The following is a 26,309-nucleotide window of genomic DNA, read 5'->3' on the forward strand; positions in this document are numbered from 1 at the left end:
CTCACGAAGTCGGAGACATGTCACTGATGGAGGAAGTTCCAGTCAATATATGAGCCGTCGCCTGACCTGTTCCTAGAATGGAGTATAGCGCAAGCCTCTTTTCTCATCATTCCACGGTCGTCTGCATCAGTATTGTTGCCGATGAAGGTAGGTAACTCAGTGAGCGCTCTCTGCAAGGCGTCCTTGACGTATGCCTGACAAATGGAACTATGCACAGCCTTACACTGAACGGTAAACTACTTCCTTGCCCTTTGCAGAAGTGCCCACAGCGCTCGATTGGCGAAGGGGTCGCACTAGATTGTGAGCGGCCAATTCAACGTATGATTATAGAGCAAGGCTCTCACTTGAGAGATATCTTCGGTCTGCCGAGCTCGGACTTCCACCATCCTAAATGCCTTCTCAAGGATGGAGACGGCGGCGTAGATGGTTTCGCGCGGTAAGATCTTGAAGTGCACCTCGCCGTACGCAAGCGCCATCTTTAAGGTTGTTGCCAGTTGGAAACTTGGAGGTTGTCAGTGTTCAAGACAAGAAACCGGACACGACATAGGTGGCGCGTAAGAATGAGCTATAGTGTGCTAATGGAGTACAAGCGCCCTAGCCTGATGCGGGTGGTGACCAAACGGTCTTGAGTGGCAGAATATTTGACTCCCACTTCATCGAAGAAATTGTGGAAACAGGAGCAACGGCTGATAGATCTATTAGTCTAGTATGGGAGATGCAACAGAAAAGTCTAAGGTATACAGTATGCTTTTTGCTATGCATACATGATATTAAGAGACATGAGTGATTAGACAGTGGCAGCGAGCACCACTGATGACAAGCTGCCAGTGCGATGGAGGAAACGAGTTGCAGAGGCGATCAAGTAGCTTACTCGGCCTTCTTACTAGCCTTAGTCCTAAGCTTCATGAGCAGGTAGACCAACGCGTAACTCGAAAACGCGAACAGAACACAGATCGCTGCATCCCTCCAGCCGTAGTAGTACTCATTCAGGTTGACAGTGTACAGGTAGTCGTTACCACGGCGGTACTGGCAGACCCTGCAGTCAGTCGTCGCATCACCGTTGACCAGGTTGTTCCGAGCGCCGGGACCTGCAAGCCATGCCTCAAGGTACTGAGCGCACGTCTGGCCAGAAGGAGGATCGAAAATAGCGAACTCGGACTCGTTGCAGTTAACCTCCCAGTCGAAATCGGCGAATACAAGGAGTGCACCCATGAGGTAGTTGAAGGGGTTGAGGTAGTATAGCCAGTAGCGCCAGAAAGGTTGGATCTGGGCGTAAGGAACGAGGACACCGCAGAAGGAGACGAGGACACCGATAATGAGGGGGTTGACGAGGGAGGCGAAGACGGCGTTGGGTGCGTATGCAGCGACGAACTGGCCGAGCCCAGTGTAGAAGAACCTGGTGTGAAGTCAGTATTGATGTGGACTTGTTCTGGAAAAGAGGTGACTTACTGGTAGACTAGCATGACGAAGAACACCGCACCTGCCTTGTCGGACGAGACAGGGAGACCAGCGGTGTAGTAGAAGCAAACGAAGTAAAGGATGCCACAGATTATGAGATAGGGCATCTCAGAGATGATGAGACCGGTAGTGAAAGGAGCCCAGTGGTACATCTTTGACTTCTTCTCTCTTGTCTCGTAGATGTCACGACGGTCGATGAACAGAGGCTGAAGTTGCGCAATGACACCAGGAGCGACGAAGATGTAGTTAAACAGGGAAAATAAAATCAGTTGTTGCTCTTGTACGGAGTCTCCGATCTGCCAGAAGGAGAAACCGACGAAGAGAGCGACACCGATGTGGAGGGCAAACTTGTTATTGACGTAGTCGATGTTGCGGTACAAACTGACGTTCATGCGATGAGTGACCAACTTAGTTTGGGTCCACACATCGGTGGCGAACTCGTGTCCATCGTCGGTGGTGCCAGGCTCCTTGCCCGCAGCGTCTGTGATGATGTGCTCAAGATCTTGTTGCATCTGAGCCTGTTCCGGTGAGTCGAGCCAGACCTGGTGCCAGTCCTTCTCACTTGAGTGAGCGCCGGTGACGACATCGATCATGAACTCTGCAGGGTTGGCACCCTGAGGGCATGGTACGCCGTTGCGGTTGAAGTAGTCCTTGATAGTATTGCCGTTGTCGCCGATGTCGCCAAAGTAGACCGTCTTGCCCCCCTTGGCGAGCAGCAACAATGTGTCGAATTGCGCGAAAAGTTGGGCAGAAGGCTGATGAATAGTGACCAAAACTGCTTGGCCAACATCTGCAAGCTTCCTAAGGAACCGGACAGTGTTGAAGGCAGCTTGACCGTCTAGACCAGAGGTGGGCTCGTCCAAGAAGATCAAGATGGACGGCTTAGAAACAAGTTCAACACCAATAGTGACACGCTTGCGCTGTTCAACAGACAAACCAGCGCCAACTCGTCCAATAAGGGTGTGTTCAAGATCATGCAGTTCGAGAAGGTCAATGATAGTGTCCACGTAGGCAAGCTTGTCCTCACGAGAGGTCTCGCGGCTCTGACGAAGAAGGGCGGAAAATTCAAGGGCTTCGCGGACCGTGCAGTAGGGCTCGTGGACATCGAGCTGCTCACAGTAACCTGCAGAACGCTGGAAAGAGACAGGTAGTGGACGACCATCGACTAGTACCTCGCCGTGAATCTGACCGTCCGTTTTGCGTTGAGCAAGAACGTCAAGTAGAGTTGTCTTTCCAGCACCAGATGAGCCCATGAGGGCACCAAGCATGCCAGGACGAACGTATCCGTTCACTTTGTCGAGGAGAGTGCGTGGTCCAGAGGGAGTTTGAACGACATACGACAAATTGCGCCAGGTGAAGACTGAAGTGTTGCGCATCAGATCACCTCCAGCTTGGTCGCTCGAGGTGTTGTTGCTGTCGTTGGCTCGGGCACGGGGAGCCTTCTCATTAGCCTGCGCTTCCTCGTCGCCAGGTACAACAGCTTGAGGAACCTTCTTTGCGTTCTCACGAGGAATCAGAAGCGCGCCAGTAGAACCAGCAGCATCATCCCAACGAAGGGTGAAGAATATAGTCAGACCGACGAAGAGGACCCACCACGCGAAAAGAATACCGACATTGCGCCAGACGTGTAATGGCGAGTAGGACAAGCTTCGGAGGTATTCCTCGCCAGTTAGGGACACGGCACCAGGAGCAGCACCCGCAATACCAGCGCAAGACTGGTGAGCAGGGTCCTCGTACTGTGGTAGATAGTTAGGAACGAGATTGTTGTAAACACAAGGGATGGTAGTTCCCTCAAACTCGTTTGCCATCAATGACTCGAAACCGTAGGACAGAGGGTTGATCCAGTAAATCCACACAAACCAAGGGTGCATCTGCGGCTTGGGGATCTGATACCCAATGTACAAGATGAGGGCAGTGACAGAGAAACCAGAGACCTTGGATGCGGCGTCGAAGTTGGGAAATCCAGCACCGATCATACGGAAGAAGGCAGTCATGACAAAGGTCGTCAGGTAGACAACGAACCAACAGGTAAAAAACGCGGCTGCGGTGGCCTTGAGGGCGGTCATCCAGTACAAGATGACGATAAATGAGGTGACCTGGAAGAAGAGGATTGGGACGTCAGCAGCGATCTGAGCGATACAGAAGGCAGCTGGGTTGAAGAAAGCGAAGTTCTTGTGCTTAGCGAGAATGGGACGGCCGGTGTAGGAGTCAGTGACCTCGGACATAGCCACCAGAGCGTTGAACAGAAGAGCCAGGAACAGAGCACCACCCTTGATGAAGAGACCAGCGGAGTTGTCGGGAGCATTATAAAAGAGGGATCCAGAGATCAGCGCTTGTACAATGGTGGAGCCTTGCTTGATGATGAAGGTCGCCTTGTCACCCCAGATTATCTGGTATTGACGAGTGACACATGCTTTGACCTGTGCTAAGAAGGAGACAGTCATGGGCGACTGCTTTGGTAGATGCTTCGACTTGTCGAGGGAGATCGCATGGATGAAGGTTTCGGTGTTGACCTTCGCCTCCTGTGTGTTCGGGTACTCGAGCTCGCGGTCCATGCTGACCTTGATGGGTGACTCGCTGTAAGCCCTCTCAAGCTCGATGTTGTTGCGGGGAAAGCGTGCCTCGAACGCGGGCTTGATCTGTCGCTCGCTTGGAACGGTAACACCTGTAAGGAAGTCTGCCACGTTGGCGCCGTCACCACAGACAAAGCCGTGAGACTCCATGAAGGGGCGAGCTTGTTCAAGTGGACCGTAGTAGACCTGCTTGCCTTCGTCGAGGACAAGCACCTTGTCGAACAAGTCGTAGATACCATTACCAGCCTGGTACAGCGTAACGATGGTGGCAATACCCATTGTGTCCGTCATCGAGCGTAAAGCACGAGTGTACTCCAGGGCTGTAGAGGCGTCGAGACCACGAGTGGAGTTATCCCAGCACATGACACTGCCCCTTGTGCACAGAGTCTCAATGATGGAGACTCGCTTGCGTTCACCACCGGACACACCTCGAACAAAGGCGTCACCAACTTTGGTGTCTTCGGTGTGGGAGATCCCCATGGAGTCTAATAGGAAGTTCTTGAACTTAACACGATAGTCTTCTCGATTTTCTGTGTTGTTTGGCAAAGTGTCTGGAATGTTTAGCCGAGTAGCGAAATCCATAGTCTTTCCAACAGTGAGAGAGGGGTAGAAGAGCTCCTCTTCAGTATTAATCACAATGGAACCGCGGTACTGCTCGGCCTCTTTTGCGGTCATGGTGCCGAAGCGAACCTCGCCATCGACTTCAGCATATCTGTTCACAGTGTGAGCATAGGATTCAGGTCGGGGTGCAGATCTGTTGACTTACCCCTTTCTCTTATTCGCAAGCATTTTCAGGAGAGTAGTACAGCCAGATCCTGGCCTTCCAAGAACCAGAAGCATCTCTCCCGGTTTCACGCAACCACGGCTTCTATCGAGAATCGTCTTCAGTGGGGCCTTGTTGCGTGCCTCCTTTGCCTGTTGAATTTTGTTGAACTGACTGAGGACGTTCTCCTGTAGTGTGGCGTCGGACGGTACGACTCTGACTGTCAGGTCCTTCCATGTGACACCAAGGCTTCGACCTTCCGCTGGATCATTGGCTTGGAAGTCCTTCACATGTTGGTCCAGGCGCCATTCGTTGACCTTAGTCTTCTCCGATGAATCATCGGTTTCGCCCTTCTCGTTCCTCGACGTCCATCGCTCGATCCCATGCTCCTCTGATTGTTCTTGTTGCTGTTGTTGTGATTTGCCAGAGAAGGTCCTTGAGAGTCTACGAAAGAGATCATCACCAGCTCCCTCAGCTAGACCGACGTTCATGACCGATATGCTTCGTCTTCTGCCGTCCATGGCGGTTGTGTTAGAGATTATGCTGCCTACACTGGCATTCGAAACTAAGGGTGAGGTTTAGAGAGAGAGTGAGAAGGGAAGGTATTAAAACTAGGAAATGAATGATAAGTAATGTCAGACAGCTCGCACAATCGGTCCTTAAGCGTTGCTCGGCTTTGGTTGCGCGAGGACGAAGGTAAGTAATCGTTGGCCGTTGGAAGGCGATTTAGATAGAATATCAAAGAAACAGATTAGTGCGTGGATATCGTGGTACGAAACCCCATTGTTTTCACCCCAAAGCTTAATTCCGCCATTGCAATTGGGCAAAGATACAGCTATGACATGAGCTAAGTCGCCAGAAGATTGGTTTGGACGGGCCGGTAGCTGCCGTGGAGTCCTTGACGTCCGGCCTCCGAGTGCAGACACAGAACTCCAGAACCTTTGGGCGGACTTTTCTCCTTTCCAAACATGGGAAAGTGGGTCCAGGTTGACTTTTCAGCGATGGCGCCCTTTTGCTCCCGCTTAAAATAGTCAGCCCGTCCGCTACGAAGCACCGAACACCGAACTTGTCCTTCGCCATGCTTCGAAGGGGTCTTCGCCCTACGCAAGATGCGACGCCCATGCGACGTGTCTTGCAGGATGAGATATAGTTACGTGGCAGGTGCAGGCTCTCAGCTTGGCAGCTCCAAGAAGCTGGCGAGTTACTATTGTACGGTAAATGGTCCGATGTTCGCGCGTCATTGGCTTTGGATTGCGCGATGTAAATTGGCGATGTTGTGCGTCACCGTTGTTCCCATGCTGACCACGAGGCGCCGGTTGCATCCTGGGACGGTCCGACTGTGCAAGGCAGACGTTGGCGTAGTAGAGTAATCACTGTTGTAGGTAACGTCGGCTCCGAGAGAAGAGATGCAGACGTCCAAGTTGTTGTACACGGACCAGAGTGCTGGCACGTGTCAATGGCTGGCCCACTTCTTGGGAGCGATGTCAGATGAGAATGTCGGCGAACGGTGTTGGGCTTGCGCCGACTGCCGATGGTCTTGGCGTGTTGGAGATGAAGAGGTCTATTGCGTGCCTAATTGCGTGTTAAGAACGTTTGAGACACAAGAACAGGTTTGAAAAGGTGCTGGGCCTTGAAATAAGAGCAGACAATGTAGGATTTCAGAAGTGGCACCGACCTTGAGAGCGACGACAAAGGAGACACCCGGAAAGCGCGGACTGTGGACCTAATATTTCCTGGGCCAACAGCAAAAACGTGTACACGGCTGTCAAAGCAAGCACGCGTGGGCATGCGCAGAAAGACAACACCTCCCTTCACATATTGCCAAAATAGCATCGAACTACGAACGACATGCAACGAGCCAGGACTGCGGGTGACGCCTCCGACTCTGTGCTTGTACGGCCTGTGGCAACATCAGGGGCCGACCGCCGACGCCCGTCGCAAGGATAAGCTCTGGGTGAGTTTGCTGGCCATTGGCTTCAAAGCTCAAAGACGATGAATATATCTACGCTGGCTATCGATGTCGTGTCCCATCCAGCAATCAGTTAGAGAAATGTCCGACTGCGGTCGAAGCTGCCAGAATCACTGGTGCGCAAGTGCGCTCAAAGTTCGCCAACCCCAATCTTACAGCGGCACCAAGGAAAATTTTGATCCACGAGTTGAAGGTCTGGAAGTGCTCCGCTAACCCCAACGAAGCAGCGGTTCCTGCATTGTGGGGCATGCAACAAGCATCACGGATAAGCTTTTCGACGCCACTTTTTTACCGTCCATCAGAAGGCTTGACCTCGATACCGCGCCCACACATCGCAGATCTTATTACCCGGCATGCTGGTTGCTACGAGGATCCTGACGGGCACCTGTTCACGACATCTATGATGAATGCTGTCACGCCTCGAAAGGCCCCTACGTCACACTCGAACACAAGTCAAGCCTATCTGTGCACAGCGACTCAGTATGTCGTCCTCGGCTGCCTAGGCTCGTATTGCTCTTCCACGTGGTGGAGTCTATCGGTCTCGCTGTTAATCGAGCGTTCTAGCTTATCGGGAGATTGTTCCATGCCGTCCCCAACTTGCGACTCCAGGTCATATCAGTGTCCACTCTGTGATCAGATATGTTCAGTCGCCACATCTCCGCCGCATTCTTGACACGGTGTCATGCTTCCGTTTGTGGGCTCTGCTGTGCCAGATTTGGCGCAAGAAAGGAACCGTAAGAGAGCCGGCGATGTCTTGAACACGACAACACCGAGAAAGCGCTAGTATACGGCGGCTGATCTAGCCGTCTACAGGTGTCTCACCCGTCGTTATTACCGTCACTCGCTAAAGCTTGCGACCGGGTACCTGTTAGTCGACTGCACTGTTGTAGATTTGTTGATATGCTCGATGCTGCTCGTCTCAACTTCGCAGGCAGTAGACGGCATGCGTCGCGGTACAAAATTGATGCGTCCCTGCCAATGTGAAGTAGGACTGGTTGCCTCCTTGATCAACAGCGATTGCCATTATGCAGATTCATTCGCCTCCGCGGTTGATGTGAACTCCATGAGGAGTCCCCCCCTGCGCACATCGGCTCCACCACGTCCATCCCAAATGAAAGATCCTAGTCCAGCTGAGATTCCAGCCGATTGATCTGCCGACATATCGATTCCCGAGTAAGGTGCGTCACGTCGCCTAGGCTGCTCCATCTACCAGGTGATACATATCCCTGGGCAGATCACTGCAATCCAAGAGTTCATCAACACGCGGTTCCTCGCATTTCCTTCGTTTCCCATCTTCTTTTTCTTCTTCTTCACGGAGACTGTCACTCGCTATGCGGTCCCTTCTTTTTGCCGCTCTTGCTGGGCTTGCAGTTGCCCAGTCCAATTCGACGATTAGCAGCACTTCAGTCGTTTCAAGCACGTCCCGCGTGTCTTCAACACTGTCCTCCTCAGCGACTGTCAGCAGTGCCAACTCTGCGATCACCGTGGCGCTTGATGGCTCAGGTCAATACACTGCTATCAACGCTGCTGTTAGCGCAGCGCAGAACAGTGGTATTCCCACTGTCACAGTCCTATCTGGTGAGCCTCTCACTTATGTTCATTCTTCAATCAAAAATCTAACATCGCTAGGAACCTACATGGAGGCAGTCACCGTCGTTGGCACCGCCACAGTGACCATCGTTGGAGCTACGGCTACAGCTGCTACTGACTGGTCCCAGAACCAAGTCGTCATCTCGAACCCTGCTGTAGCGCTCACCATCGGTTCCAACAGTGCCAAAGGCGTGACACTGAGAAATCTTAATTTCATCAATTCCGCTAGCACAGGTCCATCCGTGAACGCCGTCGTACTTTCTTTGAGGGGTAACAATATAGCCTTTTATGGATGTTCCGTTGTATCTCCAGGAGCTACTGCTATCTCTGCGTCGTACGGCCTGGCGTTCTTTGCCAACTCAAGGATTGAGGGTTCCGATAAGCTCTTCTACAATGTTCCGTCGATGTACGTGTACAAGTCGACCATTGTGCCGCTTTCCTCGGGCGCCAGCATTGTCTACTCGAAGGGTGCGACTGTGAACAACGTATTCTACAACTCTACAGTCGTTTTCGATTCGGGTTCCATCGAGCAGAAGCCTGGTTCCAGCAACGCTGGTGTGTTCCTGGCGGCGCCTAACGGAGCTGGTGCAACCGTCATCTATCGCAACGTCGCAATGGGAAGCCTTGTTTCCGCAGCCGGTATTCACCCGTCGGCAGCTACTGTCTCGTCATTCTACGGCGAGTTCGCCACCACAGGCGCCGGATCATATGCTAAGAACGCGGCGACTCGTCCTACGTACGACACCTTGCTCACTGCAGACCAAGTGTCGCAGTATACTGTCGACAAAGTGTTTGCAAACGCCTTCTACCCCTACGGTAGCCCTTCGACTTCGTGGGTCGACTCATCTGTGTTGTTGTCTGTGGCCAATTCAGATACTGCACAGCTCGCCTTTGCTTCGTCCTCAGCGATCGTTGCTTCCCCGACTTCCTCGATCGCACCTTCGAGCACATCCAACTCCACTGTCTCAGCGGGTGTGAGCACCAGTGCCTCATCGACTGCATCGTGCGCGCCCTCTGCCACCCTGATTGTGTCTAAGAACCCTGGTGCGTGCGATTACAGCAATGTCACCGCTGCTATCGCCGCCCTGCCGAACGATTCCAAGGCATATACCATCCAGATTGGAGCTGGCGTCTACAACGAGCAGATCTCAATCACTCGCAAGGGCAAGGTCACACTGATTGGCGCAACTAATAACACTCGCGATTATACCCAGAATCAGGTCACCATCCAGACCTCGAATGGTGTCCTAACCAGCGCTGGCCAAGATGAGATCACACCTGTCATCAATGCGAAGAAGACCAATGACAACTCTGGTATGGCTCTGTACAACATCAACTTTGCCAATGTCTACCCGCAGACGAAGAACACAGCTGCATTGGCTGCCGACTTCTATGGAGCTAACCTTGCCGCCTATGGATGCTCCTTCACTGGGTTCCAGGATACCTTGTTGGCTAATAAGGGTACTCAGGTGTTCTCCAACTGCTATATTGAAGGTATGGCTACCTCCTTGACCTCATTGGGACTGACTTGTTGACTTCGATTAGGTAGCGTAGACTTCATCTGGGGCTACTCGACTGCTTTCTTCCATCAGTGCATGATCGTCACCAACACTCCCGGTAGCTGTATTGCAGCACAGGCTAGATCTACTGCTACCACCACTGGTGGATACGTCTTCGATCGCTCTGTCATTACCTACAGCTCCACCTATGGAAGCTCATTCGGGTTAAGTTACCTTGGACGTCCCTACTCTGAGAACTCGATTGCAGTATACACCAACTGTTTCATCGATAAACACATCTCCGCTGCTGGTTGGTCGGTCTGGTCAACGAGTGCTCCGCAAACCTCGAATGTCATGTTCGGCGAATACGCAAACACCGGCCCCGGCTCTTGGCAGGCCTCTACACAGCGTGCTAGCTTTGCAACCAACTTGACCGCTTCTCAAGCTGCGCAATATGAGCTTGCTGCCTGGATTGGCGACACTACTTGGCTCGATCAGACAGCGTACAACTATGTGCCTTCCTACAGCTTAACAGGTCCTTCGACTTCGGCCTCGCCATCCACCAACACTACTGCCTCTGCTGGTAGCTCCACCACTTCAACCATCAACACCCACCCCGATAGTGGTTCAGTACCGCCAGTTGGTGCCATCGTTGTGTCAGTTGACGGTAGCCACAATGCTACCTTCACCAATGTCACGGCGGCCCTCACATCTCTGCCCAAGGACGCTACAAACCAGACAATTTTCCTCTACCCTGGTAGCTACAACGAGCAGGTGCCGTCGATTAACCGTCCTGGCGCCGTGAGAATTATTGGATACACCACTGGCAATCCTGGCCAATCGTACAAGGATAACACCGTCACAATCACGTTCTCTCGTGGTCTGTCCGTCTCGCCGCTTCCCGCTGGGCACTCTGATGCTGAGACTGCTACTGTTCAGACAGCCTCTAGCCGCATCAGCTTCTACAATATTGCCATGATCAATACAGACAATCTTGACGGTGCTGAGGCTTCGTATGTAACGCTCGCTGCTTCAATCTATGGTAACGATATTGCCTTCTACGGCTGCTCGTTTGACGGTTGGCAGGATACACTGCTCACTGGTGCCACTACTGGCTACCAGTACTACGAGTCTTGCTACATCGGTGGTGAGTATATAAGCTTCTTCCCGTCTTTGCACGTGAGTTAACCAATGGCAACAGGTGCGATTGATTTCATATGGGGATACTCCAAGGCGTACTTCAAGGGGTGCACAATTGGCGCTAAGCGCAAATCTTCTGCCATCACTGCTCACAGCAGAGCCTCGTCTTCTGCCATTGGAGGTTACATCTTTGACAATTGCCTTTTTACTACTGCCCCTGGTGTGGCGGACGACCTCACAAACAAGGTCTACCTGGGTCGCCCATACTCTGCGTATGCTCTGGTTGTCGTCAAGAACAGCTACATCGATTCGGCAATAGCGCCTGCAGGTTGGAAGATCTGGAGTGCGACTGACCCACGAACGGACCACATCACGTTCGCAGAGTTCAACAACAGCGGCCCCTCGAACTGGGAGAACAATGCGGCTGCTCGTCAGACTTTCGGATTTGCTACGCTTCTCGCATCTGACACATACTCGCTTGCGTCTGTGATAGACTCAACTGAGTGGATCGATATGACCTACTGGAACTCCATTGTCACTCCCGCTCCTGCTACTGCCATTCCTGCTGGCCCTGCAAACATTACAGTAGGCGGGAACTCTACTGTCGATGGCACGACCCCACCAAGCGGCGCTCTCATTGTATCCAAGAGCCCTATCACTGGGGTCACTACCTACCAGACTATCCAAGATGCCTTGAATGCAGCCCCGACCACCAGCAAGGTCAACGCCACCATCTTCATCTATCCTGGCGTATACAACGAGCAACTCATTGTCAACAAGTCCGGCACAACCATATTCATGGGCTACAGCAATGCTACAGATGACTACTCTCAGAACCAGGTTTCCATTCAGTTCAATCACGGCATCGATACTCAAGGCACAGATGGAAGCGATACCGACGGAGCAACCGTGTATGCTACCGGCAACTACTTCTACGCCTACAACATCAATTTCCGCAATACGGCTGGCACTACTCAGAACATCGCCTCACTCGGCTTTGCAGTGAAGAGTAGCAAGTTTGCTGCTCTATATGGCTGCCAGATCTATGGCAACCAGGATACGCTCGACATCTCGGGTAATCTCTTCACGTTCAAGACATACATCGAGGGGTAAGGCATACATCAGCATTTCTCTTCATTCACAAGCTAACGGCACGATCAGCAACGTTGATTTCGTGTTTGGCAACGGAGCGGCGTACTTCCTTGACTCTACTATCTCGCCTAATGAAGATGGCATCAGCATTACTGCAGACAAGCGCACCACCAATACCACTGCTGGAGGTCTCGTATTCGACCAGTGTACGTTGAAGCCTGCCCCTGGAACAGGTCCCTTCAAGAACATTGGTCTCGGCAGGCCGTGGAACAACAACGCACGCGTGGCGTTCGTCGACTGTTATCTCGACTCGATGATCAGCGCTGCTGGGTGGAACCAGTGGAGCAAATCCTCGCCTCAGACAGCTGGCGTGACCTTCGGAGAGTATCATAACTACGGTCCAGGCTCCAATGTTTGCAACCGTGCTTCGTTCTCGCAGCAGCTCTCGGACGCAGATGTTGTTCAGTTCCAGCTCGGCAACTTCTTCGCTTCTACCAAGTTCATCGACTTTTCTCGCGTCAACACACAGCCATTTACCATCGGTATCGGCTCTGTTCAGATCTGCGCCACCGCCTCATCGTCAGCCATCTTGGCTTCTAGCACCAGCTTGAGCTCAAGTATCGCCTCCTCGTCGGTGACACTGTCTTCGAGCTCAGTGTCGTCTTCGTCCTTGCCTGTCGTCACTGTCTATACTACCGCAACAGCTGTCGTTAAGCTCACGGCTAGCACTACAATTACCCAGCCTGACGCGACTTCAACCACCGTTCTCAAAATCACCTCAACCGCATCCTTCACGGGCGCCGACGTCGTCAAGACTAACGTTGAGAAGGAGACCGCAACCGTCTCATTCACTTCTCCTGACGTCACTTCTACGTCCACATTCATGGTCACCGAAGACGATGGTTTAACAATTACCCCGGATGCTGTTACCAAGAACAGTATCGTCAAGGCGACGACTACAATCGGCGGAACCACAACTGCCAAGACTCCTACTTCAACGATCAAGGGCACCACTACTAGCATTCTTGTCCGGACTGTAAGCCCCAAGCCTACGACGATCACACAGAGCGAAGGAACTACTGCCATATTCGTAAGCAGCATCACGCCAAAGGGCGCTTCCACAACAATCAAGACGACCATTTCGTTGGAACCGAGCAGCACCAAAACTACTACAATCAAGGCCAAGAACTCAGTGACCATCAGCACAGTTTCTCTCAAGACGGTTACCAAGAAGACGACTACCACTGAGTCTTGCATCCCCACGGAGCCTGCTCACATGGTCCGCCGTGGCGCAATTATCCCCCGCGCGGGTGGTAGTACTACCACAATCACTATTAGCACGGCAATCACCAGCTTCGTCAAGACAGCTACGGCGACACAGACTGGTTTCACTGCTCTTGTCACCGAAACTTCCGTCGCTAAGATCAAGACGTACACTCAGCCAGGCGCTACCAGCACCTTGGACCTGACTTCTTTCGTCAAGACCACGACTATAGCACAGCCTGGCCTTACACACCTTATTACTGTGACATCAATTGACAAGGTTGGCAAAACTACGACTCTAAAGGCCTCCACAACAACTGTTTTGTCTACTAGCTACATCACGCAGCAGCAGTTGCAGACTGTGACGCCCGATGCGGTGACAATCAACAGCCTGAAGACTCGTACATCAACTCAGGTTGTTACTGCTGCCCAGCAGACTGTCTACATCACGAAGTCTGCCGATGTGACGTCCACAATCCGCACCACGCTCTCTATCAGCACGCACACAATTTTCCAAACTATAACACAGGGCGGCGACGTTGCAACGAGTACAGTGACTGCGCCTCCAGGCACTAAGACCGTAGTTGCGAAGAGCACGACTACTGTTTGGTCGGTGGCTACGAAATTTGCGAAGCACGCGCAAGCTTGCAACTAGGAGATAATACTGAATGCTACCGCATTTCTATCTGTACATATTGTTTAATGTCTAGAAAAAGGAAACACGAGATAACTTAGGAGTTGTTCAGTATCTTCATGTTCGAACACCTCTCCAGAATCGCGCTACATTCATGACAGCTTCAAGCGAGCGACTCGGCCACCTAATCCTGATGCCCAGCACGTATCTCTGCTCACGCACTCCACAGCGTCAAAACTTCCGTTGCCGATGGCTTGCCAGTTCTTGCCGCCATCATACGTAATGTCTGAGCCTGAGGTTCCCACCGCAACCGCAGTACGACCTCGTCCGGACACCCATGACACGCCCGATCTGTACCCTCCAGGGAAGCTCTCTGCTTTGTGCCACGTCTTGCCGCCATCCTTCGACCATGCAGCGTTGTTCACGTTTTCCGCTGGCTTTTCGTAGTCTCCACCAACAGCGATTCCATTCTTCTCGTCCCTGAATCTAACCGAGAACACACCAGCCGCTGCACCGCCCCCAATCGAGCTATTGCTAACCTTCCACTGATGCCCGTCGTCGCTCCGGTAGATACGTCCTGGGTCCACGCCACCACTTGCGATATACCACCGACCCGCAGCAGCTTCAATACACGTCCCACTTGCTGCAAACCCGAACTCGCCGGTCAAAGCAGCAGGAATACCTGCAGGATCAACAATCTTCCACGTCGCGCCGCCATCCCAGGTTCCAATCAGCCTAAACTTCCCTTCCACAGGATCGCTTATAGCAAGACCATGCTTCTTGTTCTCGAACACCATGCAGTCATAAAACGCATTGGGTTCAGTGTTGATGAATGTCGGTTTCCAAGACTTGCCACCATCACTGGTTTGGTAGATACGGCTCGCGTATCCCTTGCCGATTGACAATATCACAGCTGACTTGTCAGAGAAGGCTTCGATGTCTCGAAATTGGAAGTTAGTTGAGTTTTCTGGGGATAGGGAGGGCGAAACGTTGGACCATGTCGAGCCGCCGTTCTTAGTAAGGAGGACGGTGCTGTTGGTTCCTGCTATCCATACGACATCCTTTGAGACGGATGAGAGGCCGCGGAATTGTTGGGTGCTGTTCGTTGGTTTGAGGTCCCATGCTAGAGGAGAAGGTTTGAAAGCTGGGTAGGTGCTTGAGAGTGCTGTTGCGGTTGGCGACAAGAGGATTGCGCTAAGCCCTATGAGTGCGTTGGAACCTTTCATCGCGAGGTAGTCAATGGATGAGGCTTTTTTTCCCAAACGTCGAAAAAAGATGGTGCGAGTAATGATGTTATTGTTATGGTTCTTGAGCGAGGTACAAGGTGCCCCACTTTGCGTGGCAATGTCTAACCTGGAAAGGCAGGTGGGCTTGATGGATTCATAATAGGGAGATGCGATTTATCGGCCATCACGAACTCGCACGCGAACATTTTCTCCGACTGGGCTTTACTTCACAGTATCGCCATCAGCGAGGTGTTTCTCCTGAGGATCCTTTTTGTTGAAAACGTTCAGTTGGATGGAAGTGAGCCTTGTAAGTGAAGTGCCCTATCCCAGTAGTTCATGACTGTATGGTGCTTGCGATACCAGCCATATTTTTCCCTCAGTATCTTGTTGGCCTTGAGGATACCTTCTGAAAAGGCAGCCACATACAAATGAGCATCCTCCTGGACTGATAAATTACATTGGAGAGAGCAAGGGGCAAGGTTGATACCCATTTGGTACGTCTGAGCACTCAGGGGTGCTTCATGATTGTGGTGTTGTTCATCATCAATGAGTGCATGAATCTGCTTCAGGGGTACTGTGAAGGGATGACCAAGTTTACTTCCTCTTTCTGCTGCTGCACGCTTCCTAGCTCTTCTCTTATTATTCCAGTGTGCTTGGTCCTTCACCCACTGCTGTCCAGTCTTTGCTGTGATCCTGTGTTCATCAGCTATCTGCTTCAAGGTCTCCCCATCCTGCTGTTGATCATGTGCCTCAAAGTAGTGGGAACGCTCAGAACTATCAGGTTCCTTGAGGCTGTGGTGTTGTTCCGGGGTCTTTGGCGATTCACAGGAACTCATTTTTGTCAAACAATACTAATATTTGAGTGAGTTGGAGGGGGTGATAGGGCAGGTTTGATGGGGTTGATGACCTCATTGAACTGAGCCGAAACGAATTATTGCACCCCCTGGTGGGATGATGCCCCTCTCTGGCGTCACACTGCAGCCTGGGGTGTCGTGTCAATCCTGCCTCCTAGGCACGTCGCACACTATCCTCTGCCCTTGCTGTTCCTCCATCTCTGCCCCTATTCATGCGGCTAGCGTATAAGGTGTAAAGTCCAATCTCTTGAGCGGCCTGTCGCTCGCCGTATAGAGACTCCTTCTTGATCGATATCCCTCGTCCATAAAGACTGTAAGGTGCTGGCATCTGAGGCATAGATTAGACTTGGATCTAGAGCAGTCCCGTCAGCACATATTGTAGCCAGAATCGTGATCCATTCCCGTAAGCCATCCTGTAGAGCTGATCGAAGCTCACCCCTATTCCACATTGCTTCATTGAAGACCTTGTAAGTCCGGGTTCCAAGTTCAAAGCCTTACTGTCATATATGTCGTATGACACTCTCCTGGTCCGGCCTACACGCGATCAAAATTGCACCTTCTTGATGGCATTGTGTGGAAAGGTTGAGGTGTTGATTGATTCTTTTAGCTATTGGCTGGAATCGATCGGGACTATATAATAGAAGGCAATAGCAGTGAAGGATGGGAAGCAAACTGAACTAACCAAATCAGCTGGACAGTCACTGCAGCGGACCGCTAGCAAACACAATCAGTGCCGTGGACCGCTAGCAAACAGGTGGCAATCGTTGGATATCTTCACCCCTCCGACACATTGTCGACAGCCTGGGTGACCTCCTCTTGTGTAGCATCCTGCTTGATCAGAATTGATGTCATAACTCCACGGGTTCCGCCGTTCATATTTCTACAGTCCTCAGTTGAAGCCGGAATTTTGCCCGCATAGGGCTGTGACTGGTACTTGTGGAATACCTGCCCATTCTGGACCACCTCACCGTCGTAGTCAAAGCGGACATCGTATTGCTCAAGGTCGGGCTTATTCTTCGGCCAAGCGGTCTTTCCTCTACTGATAGTTGGTTTTGCGAGTTTCTTCCAAGCTCCACTGTCACTGATGCCTCTGCTGACGGTCTTGAGGGTCTTCATGGTTGAGAGGCTGGTGGTCGAGCGGCTAGTTTGACTCGTCAAAGTTGTCGATGATGTCTCTGAACTGAGAAGAAAAGTATGCAGGGAACTGGTGAGAGCGATATATCTGTTGTTACCCAGTGAGATGTGGGAGAGGCTGACTGAACCGAACATTCAAGAAACAGAAGGTATTTAATAGTTTCTCACCGATACTGATTCGTCTCCATTTATGCAGGGGCACACAATGATTGATGAAGTAGTCCACGTATGAGCGCGCCTCGGGAGCGCTCTGACAAAGTATTGGGATTGTGCACTCTGTTCTTGGTTTGTCAACACAAAACAGTAGTGAAGGGGGCACAGCACAAAGCCCCATGTGTAGAAAGTGACGGGTGCTCAGAGCTGTCAACAAACAAACCAAACCAAATATGAGGCTCTATACTTGCTTATTTGGCAACTTTGTAGTGTTGTAGTTTGCTTGTTTGATTTGACGCGGCTCTGAGAGGCTTATTTGTTTGCTTGATTGCTGATATTTGAGTGATCTGAGAGTACCGTGAGGGTATTTCTATGGTGTTGTAGGCAGCGGGTCCTCCCATTTATTAATAGCAAACTTGTCGATGAGTTCATCGTCGTCATACTTTGCTGCTGCTGCTGCTGCTGCGGTGGGGGCGAGGTAACCTGCCCTACTCCATCGCTGTACGCAAACCAAAGCAGCGAGTAGTTGACTGTCCATTTTCCGCCTCTTTGGCTCCATTATATCCCCAGTACCAGAGAACACACGCTCGCAATCGACATTGGAGGCTGGGATAGTCAGCACGTCCAGCGCCAATTGTGAGAGGTTTGGGTATTTTGGCGTCAGCTGTTGCCAGTATTGTACAGCTGTTTGCCCCTCCTTGCGTTGTATAGCAGTCCACATAGGCTCTTTAAGCCAGCTCTTGTACTCATCTTCCTCTTGTAGCTCGCCCTTATCGTCGTCATTGTCAAGTATCGAGTCGATCGCATCGTCAAAGCTGCTCAATTTAGACTTTAGTGATAGTGTGATTATAGTTGTAGTAGCACCCGCGCAAGTAAGCTTATATTCAGCTCAGACTTGCTGGAACCGTGCTTCCAAAGGGCTCAATTGTAAAGGCTTATTGCGCCAAACTTGCTTAAAGTATGTTTTATAACGCGGGTGAAGAGCCGTAGCAGTGTAGTATAGGGGTGTTCGAACAAGTTTCTTGAAGTAGTAGACTGCTTTACGCTTTGCAGCACGTAGATTGACTGGTAGGTGGTCTTCAGGTGCCTCAGTTGGCTCGTAGTCAACATCTCCCCAGGCCTGGAGGCGTGAATCGCATCAGTGCCAAACATAACAGTTTGGCCGACGAGGTTGAGTATGTGGCAAGCGTAGCGGAGGCGTCAATCGTTAGCCACAAAGCCGTACATCGTAGCAAGCTTGTTGACAGCGGTGTCATTATTGTAGGCATTGTCAAGCATGAAGTAACCAAGCATGCTGCTGTTGATGTCAAAGGATCGTAGGATTTGTGTAACGCAGTCTGAAATTGCCTCGCTAGTATGTGCTTCTAACTGTGGCAACGCGATTGGAAGGTCAAAAAGCTTGCCATTGTTGTCAGCAAAGTGAGCGACTACTGCAAAGAAGCCACGCTTCCCCCCTTTGGTCATCCAACCGTCAAAGCTAACGTGTATTTTGCTAGAGGCCTCAGACAACGCATACTTGATTTGAGAATATAAGGCCTTGTAGAGCTTCATTACAAACGCGGGGACGCTTTTGTGAGTCCTCCAAAGCGCTGCCTCAGCCTCTGGGTTGGCGAATTGTATCATCATGCGGAAGGACTCAGTCGTAAACTTGCGCAGAGGCCTATTGTTGTCAACGAGCCACAGTACAGCAGCCTCGCGGAAGCCCTGTTTGTCGAAGTTACTTAGCTCTTGATAGACCTCTTGGTTGAGCTTAATGCCCTTCGTGATTGCTTCTTGTATAAACGTTTGACCAAACTTCAGCAGTTTCTAGCGTACTACAGGGCTGTCTTTTCTGAGCCTGTGGCCAGGTAGATCGGCCTTGAGGTGTGTATTGGCAGAGCTTGTTGCTGCACCGACTTGTAGCAAGCCGCCAGGCCTCTTGTGTGTATGACAGTACTTGTGACGGTTTATGGAGTAAAGCGGTCATGTCTGCCACGTGTGCTGGTGCAGTGCTCTTGCCTGTTCCAATAGCACTTTCTGTCTGCACAACAGATACATCATGTAAACAGACCCCGCTGGGGGTCGAGTGAGGGAGACAGAACACTGAAAAAACAACACAACATAATATACTGATTTTACTGCTTCACGCGGTTACCCCTGACTTACTGCCCTGCGTGGTTACACCTTCACTTATTGCATTTACTGCAACAGTTATGAGCCCGGATAGCAACTGAAGCTTGCCAACAGCCCAAATAGCGACTGAGAAGCTTCCTCACTACGACAGATTGCAACTGAGAAGCTTGCTTGCTCACTCACTCACTCACTGACTCACAACAACTGACCGGCACCTACGATCGAGATCAACAATTGATCATACTGTACGGAGCCACCAACACATCAACCAACAATGACTACCGAATCAGACCCTGTAGTCACCCGAGTGACAGTCGTCCTCGATCGAGCTGACAACTGGCACAAGTGGCTATTCATTTGAAAGGATACTGCACAGAAGAATGAGCTCTGGCAGTACGTGGACCCTGCCATAAATGCAGCGGACCTGCCTACGTTAATGGCACCACCTGAACCTCAACTCACTGATCACAACAATGATGCAACATCGATTGCTCACCTTTCAGCTGCACAGCAGAAGCTGTTTCAGTGGGAATACGACCGATGGGAACGCAAGGACATTGAGTACAGACGTCAGAAGAAAGCACTGGCTGAGTTCAACTCTGAGATTGGCAAAACGATTGCTGCAAAGCACCTTTACCTGATCGAGAACAAGGACACACCGTACAAACGATTGACAACACTCAAGAAGCACCTTGCACCATCAGATGCAACACGACAATGCGATCTTATTGCACGATACAAAGCACTCCAGACACCACCACGAGGCAAGAAGACTGAGGAGTGGCTACGTTCCTGGGTAGAGGTCACAAACATGTGCATCTCTGCTAAGGTCCCTGAGACAATGGGATCTCGAGCACAGGAAGTGTCACAAAGATGCTACGAGTAGGCCCTTTAGGACTCGCTGGGAGTCTAAATCAATTACTACGTACGGTATCTAAGTAGGTACAAGACGTTGTGTACCAAACAGAACTCTACCAGCAATAGTCTATATACTTACGTGTGGGTTTGTTCGGTTACCGGTTAATAATCGGAACTGAGTTGGATAGGTATCGGGGTTGCAAGTCCCGGAGCGGGGCTTGCAGAATCCTAATACTCCCGCCTCGGAGGTTGCAGGCCCGCTCCGGAGGTGACCGGAGGTTGTACGTCCGCTTCGGAGGTGTGTAAGGACGCTGGGGATTTGGTGCGTACGGTCAGGGACAGTACGGAGCGGATCCGGATATTGTCAGGGGATCTGGAGAGGATACCGTGACAGGAAGACTTCCTTGTTGCTTGTAGGACAATTGACCCAGAGTATGGGACATCAGGACTGCGTGCTCTGATCGACCTGGAAGAAGCTGGTACTGCTATTCCATCAGTGGACGACTATGTCAGCAAATTCACAACCTACCTTAAGCGGATACGACCACTATCGACAGGACTCAGCTCAATGGCAGCAGAGCTCGACGTTGCTCAGCCTCAGCAGCAGCAGCAGCAGCAAAAGAAGAGGGATGGCAATAAGGCTGAACCTCAATGCCTGTGTGGTCTGAAACATTATTGGGTTGACTGCTGGTTGATCAACACTGAACACCCACAACGGCCAAAGGCTTATGCCAACCCAATTGGCCAGAAGAAGCTGAATGCTGCCCTTGCTGCCAATCCTGACCTGGGAGACCGGATCAACAAGGCACTTGACAAGTGGCGCACAAAGCAACAAGGTGGTGGAGGGAGCATTGCCATGGATGATGGCAGCCCCCCTACTAGACCGATAGTCAACACTGTACGATATATGGTACAGGACTCAGAGCCCAATGCTCTTGAGTATAACCAAGTCAGAACAGAGACCGAGACGACTCAAGACAACCGAGTCAAGACCGAGACGACTCAAGACAACCAAGTCAAAACAGAGACAGATACAACCACAGATGATGGCTTAAAGCTGGAGGACGACCTCTACACAGCAGTGAGCATAGAGGAAGACATCGACAAGCTCAGTAATCGATGGATACTTGACCCTGGCTCCAATACTCATGTAATCAACACTGAAGAATGGACTGGGTGGACAAGGCAATACGATGCTTCTACCACTGACTTTGTAGGAGCTGGAACAGGACGTATCCAGATTACTGCCTGGGGAAACATGGAACTAATGGCAAAGACACCGACAGGTGTACGACCACTGAAACTCACCCATGTTGCCTATGTCCCAGGATTCATTACTAGCCTGATTGGTCTGGCACGCTGCAAGAAGATGGACATACACTTCAACTCTGGACGAGACCTCTTGTACAAGGGCAATCCAGGAACGGTCCTTGCCTACCTGGAGCATGATGGAGGACACTGGCTGGTAGATGCTGATATCTCACGCCGTCCAAAACCAATTCTATTGTCATCCTTCAGCACTATCCACCGACCTTCAAAGGCTCCACGTCCAGACCAGACAGTCAGTGCTCAGACAGCTTACCAGATATGGGGTCATCCTGGCAAGAAAGCAATTGAGAAGCTCACAGAACACGTTGACGGCCTTGTCATTGAAGGCAACACTGAGGGATTCTGCAATGTCTGTACAGAGTCAAAGTTGACAAAGCAGATATCTCGACGACAACAGGAGGATCAAGCACAGGAGCCCTTCTACCGAGTTGCTGTTGACATCATTTAGCTGATACCCCAAGGAGAAGCCTGCATGAATAGAGATCGATGGGCTGGACACCTTGTCGATCAATACTCCAAGTGGCACAAAGTCTCTACCTTCCCACATCGATCAAAGTCTTTCCTGAGTCGATGGATGGTCCAGAACGTACGAAGTATACAGCGCATTTTCAACTATGATATAACAGCTATCAAGACAGACAACAAACGTGGATATGGCACTTCTCCAAACTTCTTGGAAGACCTCTGCAAAGACCTTGGTATTCGATATGAACCACGAGCAGAGTACACAGAAGAACAGAATGGACTGGCAGAACGAGCAGGATCACTGCTTGTCATTTGAGCCAGAGCCATGAGGATTCAAGCAGGACTGCCAAAGTCCCTGTCCCATGAGTTGATTTGAACAGCAGCATATGTCCTGAATTGGACACCAACAGAAGCACTGCAATGGAAGACACCATACGAAACTGTCTGGAGAACAAAGCCAAAGGTTCAACACATGAATCCAATAGGCTGTCGAGCCTATGTACTCAATTGATTGCTCAAGCGTGCAGACAAGCTTGAATCAAGAGTATTGATTGGACACTTGGTTGGTTATGACTCTACCAACATCTTCAGAATCTGGCTACCCACTAAGGACAAAGTTATACGTACCCGAGATGTTGTCTTTGAACCTTCAAAGTTCTATGAAGGTCTACAGGGCTATGCCCCTGAGTCAGTGATCGAGGAGGTCATTGAGCTTCTGGCATTTCCAGAGGAATCTGAGCCTGATGATATGGCAATTGAAGACCTGTTGACATCTTGACAACGTCGTCAACAGCAGAACCCAGACACACCTGTGCTCACTGATTCACAGGTGGGGGGTGATGGAATACAACAAGAGGACAGAAAGGAACAGGAGCATTACAACAGAGAACTTTTCACTCCAGGACACTTGATTCAAGGACCTCAGGATCTCTCTGCAACCCAGATTGAAGGCTATATACCCAATCAACACCAGAACAATGCTCCAAGACGTCGAAACCTTGACCTTGTGTGAGAGGGGGCCAGGTGGGGATACCAACTGCTCTCTGAGATGGAAGGATTGGTGGAAGGATGGTTCAGGCTTGTTGGAGATAAGGGTGTAGAGGAGACCAAGTGTGGGGATACCACAAGTGGTAAAAAGGATAAGTGATAAAGAAGGGATCAAGTGTGGGAATACCACAAAGGATCAGTGAGAAGTGAGTTGAGGAAGGAATTGTTGAGGTGAATTGAAGGAGTGGATTGAGTTTTGAATTGCAAGCATGAGTTATCTGAGCAGGAGGGCAGGCTGCCTTTATAGACAGACTGCTGGCTCCTGGAATGTTCTAGATACATTGGCATTTGTAATCATTTGTAATCATTTGTCAGCATTTGTCAGCAACTGGAAGATTCTGTGTTGTTCCATGGGATTCCATGGGGTTCCATGAGGTTCCATGGGATTCCATGAGGTTCCATGAGGTTCCATGATGTTCCATGAGGTGTGACTGGGTGGATTGTTATTGGCTGCAAGCCATGTCAGGATGACACCTTGACACAGACAACATCATTGAAGGCCCACGACAGACACGACAGACACAACAAATCACTGATTATCAGGAACCTGGGAGATGGTACATACATGCAGTTTCCTATGGAGGATCAGTGGACAATTACCTAAGGGCTTTTTCAACTGCCTTGAACACTGAACCAGCATCAAAGATCCATCGAACACAGGTCCCTGAGGCTCCTCGATCATATCGAGAGCTAGACTACCATCAGTTTGGTGAACAGTTTCGACAGGCTGCTCAGAAGGAGTATCTTGAGATATGGGGAAAAGGCTGCTTTGCCAAAACAACACACACAGCACAGACGGCTGATGCAGAAGTGTTACCCCTGATGTGGGTATTCACATACAAATTTGATGAAGATGGCTATCTCTATCGATTCAAGGCACGTCTTGTAATCCGAGGAGATCTTCAACAGCCATATGGAGACACCTATGCTGCTACACTGGCTGCTCAAACATTCCGAGCACTCATTGCAATAGCCAATCAGTTTGGGCTGGAGCTACTCCAGTACGATGTACCAAATGCATTTCTTAATGCTACACTCAATCGAAAGCTCTATGCTGAGACACCGGATGGTTTCAAGAAGGATGGAGAGCTATTACAGGTACTGAGAGCCCTGTATGGACTGCAAGAGTCGCCACTGTTGTGGTACAAGGACCTCAGAGAGACACTGCAGTCTCTGGGTTTGACGTCAATCCCAGGATTCCCATGTGTCTATGTCAACAACTGGTTGATTATATTCGTCTATGTTGACGATATTGTCATGGCCTTTCACCCATCAAACCAGCATCTACATCAAACCTTTGAGAGGAAGCTTGACAAGCACTACAACTTGAAGTGTCTTGGTCAACTCAAGTGGTTCTTGGGCATACGCATTGTTCGAGACACTGACAAACGCTCAATCTACTTAGTCCAGGATGCCTATATCGACAAGGTTGCAGCCAAGTACAATATCATCTCTACAGGTCGCCACTCAGAGGTGCCTATGCTGGTAAACTACCTGGATCAATCCACTGAAGAACCAAACAAAGCTTAAACAAAGATGTATCAGGAGCTTGTTGGACATCTTGCCTTCCTCACACAGTATACACGACCTGATCTGGCTTGTGCCCATGTGATCCATGCATCTCATTTGACCAACCCTGGTCAGGCACACATGGAATCAATACGAAAAGTGTGGCGCCACATCCTTGAGACAAAATATCAAGCACTGGAAGCACAAGTTGTTGATGAAGGTGGGATTCAGGAGTACCTTGCAACACCACAAGACTATCGGGATCCAATATTCTTTGGAGCATCTGATGCTGCATTTGCTGACAATGTTGAGACACGTCGAAGCTCTCAAGGATACGTATTTCAACTATTTGGCATGACTATTGACTGGAAGTCAACACTTCAATGCACTGTCACAAAGTCGACAACAGAAGTAGAGCTGCTTGCTCTATCCCTTGCTGGATCAGAGATGGAAGAATGGTGCCGACTCTTCAATGGACTGTCCTTGAAGCTCAACCAAACACCCATCATTTGGTGTGACAATCAGCAGACTGTGGGGATAGTTACAAAAGATCAGGACAAACTGAGCACCAAACTCAAACATGTTGATATTCACCAGAACTGGATCCGTCAGGAGGTTAAGGGACACCGGCTCCATGTGCAATGGAGATCCACAAATCAGATGCCAGCTGATGGCATGACCAAGATGCTTGCATGTCAAAAGCACATCGAGTTTGTCAAACAACTACACCTTGTGGACATACGTTCAAAGGTTCAGGAGATGGAAAGATAATTGAGAGTTCATCCTTTCATCATGGATTGACTACAGGATGAGGGGGTGTGTGATGGTTTATGGAGTGAAGCGGTCATGTCTGCCACGTGTGCTGGTGCAGTGCTCTTGCCTGTTCCAATAGCACTTTCTGTCTGCACAACAGATACGTCATGTAAACAGACCCCGCTGGGGGTCGAGTGAGGGAGACAGAACACTGAAAAAACAACACAACATAATATACTGATTTTACTGCTTCGCGCGGTTACCCCTGACTTACTGCCCTGCGCGGTTACACCTTCACTTATTGCATTTACTGCAACAGTACTTGCAGAAGTAGAGCTGCTCTGGCAGTGTGTGCTCCTTCTAAATCCGCCAGCCGTGCCTATATACCCAGCTGGGTCTGCCTGTAGGGGTACTGAGAGGTGGTGCAAAGCCCTTTACACGCTCCCAATCAAGGCCTTTGAAGTTGGTAAAGCTGACATCTGAAGCCTCGCTATCCTCTGAAGCCTCTGTAGCAGCACTACTAAACGCACAAGGCGAGTGAGTAGCTGAAGATGGCTTGTTGCCCACCAACTGCAATTCCCATGCCGGCTCACTGGCCCGTAGTGATGGCCTCCGGGCTTGCTTCCCTGGCTGGTCTGGTGTCATCCTGACATGGCTTGCAGCCAATAACAATCCACCCAGTCACACCTCATGGAACATCATGGAACCTCATGGAACCTCATGGAATCCCATGGAACCTCATGGAACCCCATGGAATCCCATGGAACATCATGGAACCTCATGGAATCCCATAGAACAACACAGAATCTTCCAGTTGCTGACAAATGCTGACAAATGATTACAAATGATTACAAATGCCAATGTATCTAGAACATTCCAGGAGCCAGC

The 26,309-nt window shown here is 50.6% G+C and overlaps 8 protein-coding genes across 8 annotated transcripts; 3 read left to right on the forward strand and 5 right to left on the reverse strand.

The window, feature by feature from the left end:
- Window positions 1-707: 707 nt before the first annotated feature.
- On the reverse strand, window positions 708-5,455 carry BU25DRAFT_19007 (ABC transporter). The gene is made up of 3 exons (XM_033700992.1): window positions 4,798-5,455; window positions 1,450-4,743; window positions 708-1,396 (listed from the first exon to the last, which is right to left on the reverse strand). Exons 1-3 carry the CDS (start codon window positions 5,313-5,315, stop codon window positions 868-870), a joined length of 4,341 nt encoding a protein of 1,446 aa, XP_033563464.1. The 5' UTR covers window positions 5,316-5,455; the 3' UTR covers window positions 708-867.
- A 1,644-nt stretch (window positions 5,456-7,099) lies between these two features.
- BU25DRAFT_19065 (uncharacterized protein) lies at window positions 7,100-8,004 on the forward strand. Its single transcript, XM_033700998.1, has 3 exons — window positions 7,100-7,243; window positions 7,328-7,497; window positions 7,577-8,004. Exons 2-3 carry the CDS (start codon window positions 7,403-7,405, stop codon window positions 7,911-7,913), a joined length of 432 nt encoding a protein of 143 aa, XP_033563465.1. The 5' UTR covers window positions 7,100-7,243; window positions 7,328-7,402; the 3' UTR covers window positions 7,914-8,004.
- BU25DRAFT_19039 (carbohydrate esterase family 8 protein) lies at window positions 8,005-11,531 on the forward strand. The gene is made up of 3 exons (XM_033700995.1): window positions 8,005-8,341; window positions 8,393-9,847; window positions 9,899-11,531. The coding sequence occupies exons 1-3, from the start codon at window positions 8,095-8,097 to the stop codon at window positions 11,038-11,040; spliced, it is 2,844 nt and encodes a 947-aa protein (XP_033563466.1). The 5' UTR covers window positions 8,005-8,094; the 3' UTR covers window positions 11,041-11,531.
- Window positions 11,532-14,106: 2,575 nt separating this feature from the next.
- BU25DRAFT_409175 (Oligoxyloglucan reducing end-specific cellobiohydrolase) lies at window positions 14,107-15,256 on the reverse strand. Its single transcript, XM_033705997.1, has one exon. It carries the CDS (start codon window positions 15,205-15,207, stop codon window positions 14,134-14,136), a length of 1,074 nt encoding a protein of 357 aa, XP_033563467.1. The 5' UTR covers window positions 15,208-15,256; the 3' UTR covers window positions 14,107-14,133.
- A 1,113-nt stretch (window positions 15,257-16,369) lies between these two features.
- On the reverse strand, window positions 16,370-16,555 carry BU25DRAFT_319845 (uncharacterized protein; the record flags this gene model as incomplete). The annotated part of the gene is made up of 1 exon (XM_033702240.1): window positions 16,370-16,555. A coding segment is annotated over one exon (186 nt), but the record flags the coding sequence as incomplete, so codon positions are not given.
- Window positions 16,556-16,835: 280 nt separating this feature from the next.
- On the reverse strand, window positions 16,836-17,177 carry BU25DRAFT_420152 (uncharacterized protein; the record flags this gene model as incomplete). The annotated part of the gene is made up of 1 exon (XM_033707986.1): window positions 16,836-17,177. The coding sequence occupies one exon, from the start codon at window positions 17,175-17,177 to the stop codon at window positions 16,836-16,838; it is 342 nt and encodes a 113-aa protein (XP_033563469.1).
- A 2,674-nt stretch (window positions 17,178-19,851) lies between these two features.
- Window positions 19,852-21,234, forward strand: BU25DRAFT_316825 (uncharacterized protein; the record flags this gene model as incomplete). The annotated part of the gene is made up of 3 exons (XM_033702205.1): window positions 19,852-20,322; window positions 20,713-20,904; window positions 21,043-21,234. Coding segments are annotated over 3 exons (855 nt in total), but the record flags the coding sequence as incomplete, so codon positions are not given.
- Window positions 21,235-23,185: 1,951 nt separating this feature from the next.
- BU25DRAFT_409177 (uncharacterized protein) lies at window positions 23,186-23,545 on the reverse strand. The gene has a single exon (XM_033705998.1). It carries the CDS (start codon window positions 23,445-23,447, stop codon window positions 23,271-23,273), a length of 177 nt encoding a protein of 58 aa, XP_033563471.1. The 5' UTR covers window positions 23,448-23,545; the 3' UTR covers window positions 23,186-23,270.
- Window positions 23,546-26,309: the final 2,764 nt, after the last annotated feature.

The sequence above is a fragment of the Macroventuria anomochaeta genome (assembly GCF_010093625.1).
Source record: "Macroventuria anomochaeta strain CBS 525.71 unplaced genomic scaffold BU25scaffold_10, whole genome shotgun sequence".
NCBI classification, from domain to species: Eukaryota; Fungi; Ascomycota; class Dothideomycetes; order Pleosporales; family Didymellaceae; genus Macroventuria; species Macroventuria anomochaeta.